General features: G+C 33.8%; 1 protein-coding gene across 1 annotated transcript; it reads right to left on the bottom strand.

The window, feature by feature from the left end:
* Positions 1 to 1600: 1600 nt before the first annotated feature.
* On the bottom strand, positions 1601 to 5777 carry LOC116000438 (kinase-interacting protein 1-like). Its single transcript, XM_031240526.1, has 2 exons — positions 5331 to 5777; positions 1601 to 4503 (listed from the first exon to the last, which is right to left on the bottom strand). Exons 1-2 carry the CDS (start codon positions 5425 to 5427, stop codon positions 1874 to 1876), a joined length of 2727 nt encoding a protein of 908 aa, XP_031096386.1. The 5' UTR covers positions 5428 to 5777; the 3' UTR covers positions 1601 to 1873.
* Between the last annotated feature and the right edge of the window lie 5338 nt (positions 5778 to 11115).

The raw sequence follows: 11115 nt of genomic DNA, 5'->3' as shown, positions 1-11115 counted from the left end.
TTTAGAAAGAATATTATTTGTTAAATATTATGTATGGATGGTTATGAATAATGATTTTTTTTTGATAAATTTACAGTGTCCACCCACATTCACTCCGGGAGGTAAAGGAGCTGGTCCAGGGGGAATCGTCACTTGCGAAAATTGAACCCGGATTCTCCCGAAATTCATCCCCATAAACCTGAATTCTCCCGAAATTCCTCCCCATAAAGAGAGCTCACTTGCCACTTGAGCTACCCCACTAGGTTGGTTATGAATAATGATATTACATTCAATATGCGATATTATATTGTATGAAAACATACAGTATTAAAAGCAAGACAATATTATATTTGTCATATTAATTCATTTTTTTTTTAAATCAAGAACACCCTGAACTAAGTTATACGAACTAACACCACCTTCCTCGTTCGAGAATGTATCATTTATAGTAATAATAATAATAAATCAATCAAAATATGTAATGTCGAGTGAAATTTGTGACACTGGAAAAAATTACTTCTACCTAATAAATTAGTAAGGTTGAGTGATGGACGGTCGGATTTAGATCAACGTTTGTTCTTATCTTAGGTTTAGGCTGCATGCTTTTGTAGTTTTGTTAATTTAAACATAATTAATTAGTAAAAAATTGGTTAAAGGCCCATAGACTCGTGCAATGTAATCAAGCTAGCTCTCTTTTGACCTTTGACTGGGAAGGCACGTGCACTGCATCTTTCGACTCAAATATGTCTACGATTCGGATTTCGGCACGCACGTGCAGTCCCTGTGTTTGGATTAAACAAACATTATATTACTGCACCGATTATTATTGTTATCATTATAATATTAATAATAATAATATTATTATTATTAAATGATAATAATGTTTGTATTTTCCTTACCGTGTAAGCAGTGCAACGCCTATTTTATTTATTTTTAATAACAATAATAATAATTTATTTTTTTATTTTAAAAAATAAAATTTCATCTACTACTGTACCAGTTCTTTGTCAGCTTCAGCAGACAAACAGAATTAGGATTCATCATATTATTGGGGGGCCCACTTAACGAATTTCATGGATTTTGCATCTTTATTATTATTATTATGTTCATATGATTGTATGATACAACATATTGGGATTCATATTAATAAATTTGGTGGAAGGAGAATTGATGGACATATTAGAGATGGACCCAGAATAAATTAATCCGATAGAGCAGAGTAAGACGGGTCTGTTTACATGACAATTTTCAAGGTGAATCGCTGCTACAATTTCATTTTCTTTATATATTGTAGGTTCATTTCTATTAGTATAATACATATCGGTTTTTAGATAATGTATTAAAAATGAATTTGCAGTACGCAAAAATAAATACTTCGTGTGTATTTAACTAAAATGGACCTACTGAAAATGAATCTGTAATAAAGTAAAAATGAACTTACAATATACTAAAAGTGAACATATATATCAGTGGTCCACAGTATAACGATGGAAGGTAAACTTGTAGAGATTTTTACCAATTGTATATTTGTATACATGTGTATATATAATTATTAATTATGTATTGATTCAAGGCATTGATCCAAAGAGACCAAAATGGGCCTTTAGAGATTAAACTGAGACCTAAAATGGGCCTTTCATGATAACAGACAGAATACATAGAAATCTGTAACACATTTACTAGATTTTTTCCGACCAAACAGCAATGTTCATGCGATAACAGTCCCAATCCATGAATTCAATTCTGAAAAAAAAATCGCATGTTTTCACTACTGGCAGCCTGAAATTATAGTTACAGTCTCCAGCTCCAATGCAAATCAAGAAAAAAAAAATTTGAAAGATTGAAATGTCAGCAGGAATAAGAAGAATAAGAACAAGAACAGAAGATCTATGGATTATGGATGAGACCCATCTCTCAAGACCTGATATTTATCACTCTGAATGCAGGAAAAAACAGAACGCCTCTGCTTCTTTAGTTTGGCTCCAAAGATGAATGCTCTTAATGGGACTCGAGTTTTGGTCTTGAAATCTGAAAATCTCTTAGAGCTCACCAGTTCTTGGTGATCCACCAAGAACCCATATTCCTGATCAAGATGTTTGATCACTTTCTCCACCTCACCTTGCAGAGAAACGACGTGATCCACGCCCGCTTGCAGCTCCTCCTTGACCTTAACATTTTCCTGTTTCATGTTCAGGAGTTCCCCCTGGAACTTGGCTGCCTGGTGGCTGCTGAATTTGATCTCGTCCTCTTCGACGCCATTCCTTAAAGCCTGTGTGATATCTTCCTGGATTCTGTATAAAGACCAGGTCCTTCGCTCCAATTCGTCTTTCAGAAACAGGCTTTGTTCTAGCCAGGATGATAGTTCAGTGTGTGTTTCTATCAGGTGTTTGTATGCAGGCTGGATTTCTGATTTCAAAGTTTTCTGACTTTTCTTGGCTTTGCCCTGGATTGCCTGGAATACCTCATCCTGCAAATCTTTCACTGCTGTTTTGAATTTCTGTATCTGGTGATATGAAGAGCTGAATCTTAGCCAGAAATCCAGGTTTTCGTCCAGGACAGCATCGATTTTCGCCCTGAGATTCTCTTCCACAGGCGAAATGTTTGCAGGTTTATCAATTGAGATCATATCAGAGACATGATTTTGGTTGGATGGAGAGGAATTGAGAATGGATAACTTCTCTTCCTCGGTTAGTCCTGGCAAAAGGTTTAATTTTTGGTGGAGGGTTTGAATCTCTTGGTCTTTCTTTGCAATGGTGGCTTTCAGATCACTTATCTGCAATGCAACCTCGAACTGGTTGTCCCTGTCTTTCTTCTCCATTTCCTCGAGTTGCTTCTTGACATCCTTGTAGCTTCTGAGGATCGTCGTGTACTCTTTCAGTAGCACTTTTTCTTTGTCCTCTACTCCGTTCAAGAGCATTTTTTGCCAGTTGAACTTCTCGTCCTTCTGCAGTAGTTCTGCAAGTCGAGGCGAGTTTTTCCCGTTGTTCTTTTGTTGTTTGGTTGGGGATTCTAGTATTCTTGGTTCTGCAAATGTGACCTTTTTCACTTCTGGTTTTGTGGCTTCCCCTTCTTTTTGGGTTTTAGTAGCTTCTTGCTCTCCTGTTTTATTTTCCATGTCTTCTTTCGATTCCTTGGACTCAATCTTGTTGTCTGGTTTTGCAGTTTTCAGATTCTCAGACAAATTATCAGCCCTGGAAAGGGCTTCTGCGAGCTGCGATTGGAGGGTGATGTTTTCGTTTTGAACTACTTGGTTTAGATTCTTCAGTTTCTTCAACTCCTCCTCGAGTTTTTCCACTGTGTTGCTCAGATTGTGTTTATCTTCGTTTAGGCTTGCTCTGTCGTCCTCCAGGCTCTGGATTCGGGCATGGAGATCGTTGGATTCTGTTCTTAATGTGTCAAGGAGAGCTGTTTGGGAAGTGACTTTGATTTCCAGGGTGACTACTTTGTTCATAAGCTCATCAATCTTGATTGTCAGATCAGTAACAGTGAAGTTTCCCTTTGAGTTCCCTTCAATCTGTTCTTCCTTAATTGTCTGCTGCAATCCCTCTTTTGCATCCCCGGGTTCTTGATTTGCTCTCTGGGACTCGTCTTCCTGATACTTTTCACCAGTTTCACCAGTTTGATCATTAAGATACTCGGATTTAATAGATTTAAGTTTCCGGTCTGCATCTGCAATCTTCTGGGATTCATCTCTTGCCTGTTGAGCACATTTTTCTTGCTTCTCCTGCAGCTCTGCTAGGCTTTCTTGGCATGATTTGACTGCTGTTTCGGGTATCAGATCCCGGGCCTCCTCGATGCTCACACCAAATTCATCCTGCAGCTCTGCCAGGCTTTGTTGGCATGATTCGAGTGCTGATTCAGGTATCAGATCCCCCCGGGGCTTATCGTCCTCCTCGATGCCCACACCAAATTCAACCTGCAGCCTGCACACACTCTGCTGCATTTCCATGATCTTGTTATCAATCTCCTGAAATTTCGAAATCCCGGCTTCATACGAGCTCCTCACGAGCTCCTTCACGGTCTGCAGCCCGCATATTTCCTTCTCGAGCCTGTCAATCTCTTCAATGGCTTCCTGTTTGCTCATCCCAGCTTTAGCAGAAGGGGGAGTACTAATAACAGAACTTTCTTCACCATTTGACAGTTTATTCTTGAACTGGAATGGCTTAGAGGGTATTGTGATGATGGGTTTGAGGTCCTTTTTGGCACCCTTTAGGGGCTTTGGGCTGATGGGTTCAATTGGGAGCTGCAGATTCTTGGGAAATCTCGGGGAACAGAAATCGTCGTCGTCTTCCATGGCCATCTGAATCTGCTCAGGGAAAACTGTGGCAATTGTGTGGTTTGCAGTGTGGAGTTGATTGGAGAGGTTGTCATACCTCTCAGCCAAAGCTCTGAAAGCTCTGTAGGCTTCTTCAACAGAGTTTATCAGCTCTGGCCTTCTCTTGTAATACATTTCTGCTCTTTTGGCAAATGAGTCCCCATCTTGTTCAATCATCTTCAACATGCTTTGCACCTTTTCCTCCATATCTGCATTGCCAATAACCCAATTCAGCGACCAGTTTGGTCTCAACTAAAAGTTTAAGCCAACAGCAAGACAGTATGTATATATGCATTATTGATATATATTATGTTCGACAAAATTTCTAGAGATCACAATCTTTTTTGAATAAGCTAAGATAAAAGAATCAAAAGAAACCAAACTTTTTCGTGAATATTTCCCTTTGAATCTGATCCTATGCTAAATCCACGTAATAACTGGTAATACTCATCTAACCCATCTAAAAAATTTGCCATTAAGACAAGGTGGTTGGAAATTCCGACTACTTTTTTACCATATCATACTGTGATTGGAAAGGCTAAAAAATTAACTAATATTCATTCTTTTTTGGTTAGTTTAAAAAAGTAGTAAGTAATTGACAAATTTGTTTCATAAACGAACTTTTTTTCATGAATATTTTTCACTGAAACTTATGCAAATCCACAAAAATCTAGAATTTGTACTACCCACAACCATCTATAGAATTTCTCATTAAGATAAAATGGTTGGAAATTCTGACTACTTTTTAACCACCCCAGACAATAATTGAAAAGGTTGAGAAATTCACAAGTATTCATTCATTTTTCTTGAAAAAGGTAATCATAATTGACGAATTTGCTTCATAAACCAACATTTTTTTTTTGAATATTTCTCATTGAAACCTAAGCTAGATCCACAAAAACAACCACTACTACCCATAACCCTACCACTATAGAATTTGCCATTAAAACAGGATGATCTGAAATTCTGATTACTTTTTAACCACCCTATACGATAATCGAAAAGGTTAGAGAAATAGGCAGGAACATGATGATACCTTGAAGGCTTTGATCGAGCCATTTGGATTGCTTGGTCCTGATATGGCTTGCATACAACCATGAATGGGAATTGGTTGCAGATGCCCTCTGCAACATATCTGCAAATTTAAAAAACCTTTTTGCCCTTCTTCTCTGGTCTCTCTTTCGTTGTTGTCTGTCTTATTCTTCTTCTGCAAACAAGAAAACCTCAGAAACCCTTTAATTTCCCTCTGATCTCCTCAGACAAACATCATATATCTATCCTTTCCTATGAGATCAGAGAAAGGGACTGAGAAAAACAAGACAATTGAGAAACCGAGAGACTAGGAAGAAAGGAAGGTTATGTTGTTGTGTTTTCTCCTTGCTTCAGAACATGGAAAACAATGATACACACAAAGGTTGTATCATTGTTTTTTTGATGTTCTGTCCTGGATGAGGGCTCCACATACAATGCAGCAATGCAAATGCAATGCCCCCTTTAATTTTTTCCCCTTCCCTTTTTGGCTTGCAGGTTATGGGTTTCTGGTTGGGAGTGAATCTTGTGTAGCCCTTCATATATGGAGGGTGTATATATATACATACAGAAATGTGGGTATGTGTGTATGGATGCATGGGTGGGTGGGGAGTCCACCTATTGTCCAATGCATCAGTGGTGTCACCATATTCACATTTACAGCAAGGTTATATGAATTAAGAAATATAATAATTGTTTCTTTTGAATATGGTATAATAATGATGGTTATAGTAATAATAATAATACTAAAGGTGTGGTCCATATATTAGGAAATATGGTTATGTAGCCTGACAGATCAGAAATGAGTCTGTGAATGCCATCCATCCATCTAGCACTCTACAAAAAGATAGAATTTAGTAGCGTAAACGCATGAAACATGATTTTGGTATAAGAAGTTTCGTATCAGAAAGTTATGATGAGTTTAATTCTTATCAATACTCTTTCTCAATCAGTCCGTTGCACAAGGTTTTCTTAATACAATTTATCTCTCTTGTTTATGAGATTCTGATCATGCAAAATACGTATACAATTTACTTAATTCTTGATTTCTTGACGTACTATATAACATTTTTGCTCTTAATTCTTGTTTTTTAACAAAACTAAAGATGAAGAGAGATGCTACCAAAGAAAAGGACTATTTAATAATAATAATAAGACATTTTAGTCCCTCAATTATGACCGTTGTTTAGACTTGGTCATTCAATATCATTATTCGCGATGCATTAAAAGTGTCATTTACTTCCAAATGTGCTATGATGCTCAAACACTTACAAGCCTTCAAATCTCAGGTTTTCCGATCCCATTAGAGAAGTATGATCTCATGATTTAGTTCAAAATACTTTTAAATATACAATGAAGTTTTCACAAAGTGAACGTTTTGAACTATAAGTGAAATAAACCAAAAGTATAAATATATTATTATAGTCCCAAAAGTGGAATAAGTTCGAAAAGATACATTGAAACTGAACTAGTGTAAAAGTAGAACGATTTTGGTATATTTTTTAAAAGAGATTTTGTATTCAAATTTGGTAAATAAAATAATAGAAAGAATTAGTAAAATTCTATATATGGGCAGAAAAATATTTCAATATCTCTAAATTAATCTCAACATAATATGATTTAGAAAGTAATAAAAAGTTGCCAAGAACTTTTATTTTATTTATTATATTTGTTGATCAAACTTACAACTTTTTGAAATAAATATAATAATTTTGATAAATTGCATTGTGGATCCTACAAAGCATAACCAACTTTTAGTGTGTGTTCAACATTACATGTGTATACTCTGCCTTCTTCTTTTCTTTCACTAATTTTTTTGTTTTCCTTTGGCAGATGAGAAATTCATAACCGTTATTTAAGGGTGTCCTGGATAAATCTTGTTTTTGTATATAGATTAATAGCTCTGTATAAACACCTTGCGTGACATATTTAACTTAAAAAGTGTTAGTAAGAATTGAATTTATGATTTTTTGATATGAAAATTATATTTTACCCACTTGACTATCCATTTCGAGATTCAATACTACTTTTTTTTTTACATATATATTATATGCCAAGTCTTGACTGTTGCCCAATAAGTTATAATCTTTTAATTGCTCAATAACATACCCTAATAATTAAATAATGGATATTTTCGAATTAAATTGCATATTAATTAACAAAATCTTTATACATAGAAGTAATCTGAAAATTTAAAAGGTTTCATTTTCAACCATGATTAGTTGTTGCTTCTTCATTGCTCAACTCAAATAATCATTTCAAATTAAAAGCCTAAGCCGCTCAATCATTAGATACAAAATACAAATAGTGGCTTGGCTGTATAGCATCGAATTGAAAATGTGGTAAACTGAGTGGAGCATGACTCTCGTACTTAAAGGTACGAATTTAATTATTGTCAACACCATATCAGTCTAGCCCATCACACAATCTTCCTAATATAGTTTATCTCTCTTGTGTAGTTTGCATGCTATTATACAGTAAACTCCCTCGTCATCTAAAAAAATTTTTAAAAAAAAAGAAAAGAAAAGAAAAGAGATATGAGTGTTTTATTTCTATCATTTAATATGTTATGTATTTAATATCCACAATCTCTATACTAAGATTAACATAGGCTGGAAAGCTACATGATTGTACTTTAAGATTTAGCTAATGTTACGACTTACGATAAATAAAGGTTTCGAAGTGGTACCCTTTTATACTTTACATAACATGTATGTATTTATTGTTGGAAGGAAAATGTATTAAAAATAATTTCATTTCTAAAACTTGAACTCAAAACCTCTAATTAAGTGAGAAGAATATGAACGGTTTAGGCAATTTTTTTTTTTTGAGTACTACTGACTCTGTTATAATGTAGTATCTGTTCATAGCTACTTTCTCAACCTACTGAAACACAAAGAATCAACAGTCGCCTCCACTGAGGCTCAAACTCACTCCCTTTCATATAGAAGTGCAACCGGATGCCTTTTGGTGGTTTTAAATTTTGTGTAAATTAACAAAGGCAAATTATTGCATGGACCATGGTACACATAGCTGTGTGGACCAAAAATAAAAGGTACATTATTTTTGCACTGAAGGTATATTATATTTGTGCTGAAGGTACATTATTTGATATTATATATCAAATAATGTACCTTTAGTACAAAAATAATGTACCATAAAATAATGTACATTCAGTACAAAAATAATGTACCTTTAGTACAAAAATAATGTACCTTTTATTTATGGTCCACACAACTGTGTGGACCATGGTCCATGCAATAATGATTAACAAATTGAGTTGGATGGGAGGTGATGGGGAATGGGCTATGTGTATAAAGTTGATTGGGCCCGAAGATTCAGGGCCTAGAGAATAAAATGGCTTATCAAATAATGAAATAAGTTTATTTTTAAGAATACTATTTCAATTTGGACCTATTTTGTGAACCAAACATACTTATTATTAGTTGTGGGGAATATTTTTTGCCTCGAACCCCAACTTTCTCCCCTATACCCATTATTGTATTCGAGGGAACTATTTTCCCCATCCCCAAATCTGCAAGGATTACTCGAGGGTAGGGATTCCCCATCTTAACAAAAATAGAATTAGTATTTGCAAATTAGATAATCATTCTCATATTTTCTTTCTTTATTCTCCTGTAAATCAAATCCAGTTGGTGACATGCAACTTAGATCTTTCTCAATGTTTCGTTTAGTTTCTCCAATTGGTTTCTTTGTTTCAAGCTTCGTCTCAAATCGAGATGGTTTCTTAATTCAAATATGTGAGGAAGTCGTCTCAGGTCAAGATGATTGCTTTGTTTCAGATCTGAGATAAATTTGCCTTAAATATGTTAATTGCGAAGTTGTCTCGAGTGGAGACAATTGCTTCATCTCACGTATGAAATGAAATTGGCTCAAATCAAGACGATTGTTTGGTCTCAAATCGAAGATGAAGCTATCTATGATCTAAACTTCTTCAAATTCTGAGAAGGTACCTTCATATATTATTTCCATTCCCATTTTTAGATGTGTATATGCATCTCTTCACTTTTTTTGGGGGTCTTATTACAACTTTATTTAAGTTGTTAATAGTTCTTTAGTTTGCATTTTGTTTTTGAATTGGAGGTGAAATTTTATGATATTTTTAATTTCTATTTGGAGAATTTTGCTTGATTTGAGAAGGTTTAATGATTCACTTTCATTTTTTTTTTAGTTAAATGGTCTAATTATAATTTATTTTTTTTTGTCTAGTTTTATGGTCTATTTGACCATATTTCACAAGAAATCATGATTTTTATGTATAGTTACTACATTAATTGATTTTGAATTAGATGTAGCTATATATAAGAAGCTCATGCATGCTTCTACAATAATCTCAATCTTTATTTACTTGAATGTGTTAAGTATGCATTATAAGAGTCATGAAAATATATTAACGTAACAATAAAAGTGTTAAGTATACATTAAAATTGTTCAATATAATATTCTGTATCTATAAGTGTTTAAGTGTATAACAGAAACTTTGAAAGTGCAAAATATAAAAAACAGTAAAAGTGCATAATACGAAATATAAAAGTGCAGGGTATAAATACTAAAAGTGCATTCTTTCAAAAAAAAAAAAAAATACTAAAAGTGCATAATATAAAATCTAAAAGAAGTATAGAGTATAAGCACTAAAAGTGTATAAAGAAAATTTATAAGTGCATAGTATAATCACTAAAAGGGTAGAATATGATAACTAAAAGTGCATTACAAAATTTCTAACAACTGTTTGGTTGAAGTTATCTCACATAACTCCAGGATTGTAAATGTTGTAATGTCATATTTATTCATTTGATTCAAGAGAATGTGAGGTCCCTGTAGAAAATGTGAGATTGTTAAACTTTTTTTTTTTAGTTCATTTTTTGTAACTTCCATTGAAATCACATTCCCTCCCCTCCCCAACTAACAATTCTTAGTTATGTAAAATTCTTGAAAATTGTTGCATTACCTAAAAACATTCTTTGAAACGAACACTTTTAAAAGGATATTAAAGAAACTATAAAAGAGTGTACGTACCAAAACTTTTAAAAGTGCATTATAAAAATTGTAGAAGTGCACAATGCAAATGAAAAAAAAAAAAGTGTACAATACGAATGCTAAAGTGCATCTCAAACAATCTAAAAATGCACAATATTAATAATAAAAGTACATGACCTACTAGCTTGACCTCATCGCACAAGGTCTTCCTAATACGGTTTACCTCTCTTCTGTAATTTGTAAGCTATTACACACGAATGAGGTTTATCAAGTATACATTCTTGGATAGTAGTTATTATTTTTCCTCTTCACCCAAAAAGTACATGAACTAAATGTTTAGAAGCAAGTTGTAGAATTGTTAAAAGTGTAGTTTTAGATGTATAATAAGTGAACAATAGAAAAAGAACAATACACTACTAAATGCATAATATAAGCACTAAAAGTGTACAATACTCTAGAAAGTGCAAAATAAAAACTCAAAAACTTAAATTACATTTTATGATAGTCATTTTTAACCATTATACCGAACCATTGCCATTTTCTTTAAATATGTCGTTGTCTATATGCTTGCCAATAGTGATATATCTACAATTTTATTCAAATATAATAATTTTTACTTGACTTGATTATATTCAACCCTATATATAGGACGAGAAATGTGTTTCTTGTTTGCATAGACAGTTCAGTTGATCACAATAGTAAAATTTGAGAATAAAAACTATGGATCGAGTCTTACCAGCCACCAACAATAAGCAAAAGTCTAACGTTTATGTTGGTTTAATTTTCAAAATTTG

Source organism: Ipomoea triloba, chromosome 12 (genome assembly GCF_003576645.1).
Source record: "Ipomoea triloba cultivar NCNSP0323 chromosome 12, ASM357664v1".
Classification (NCBI taxonomy): Eukaryota; Viridiplantae; Streptophyta; class Magnoliopsida; order Solanales; family Convolvulaceae; genus Ipomoea; species Ipomoea triloba.
This window is presented reverse-complemented; position numbering and strand designations above follow the sequence as displayed.

Excerpts from the sequence above, each read along its gene's own strand:
- LOC116000438 (XM_031240526.1), bottom strand. The coding sequence starts at position 5,427 with ATGTTGCAGAGGGCATCTGCAACCAATTCCCATTCATGGTTGTATGCA. Across the intron at positions 4,504-5,330 it reads GCTCGATCAAAGCCTTCAAG|ATATGGAGGAAAAGGTGCAA; the intron begins GTATCATCATGT and ends TTGGCAATGCAG.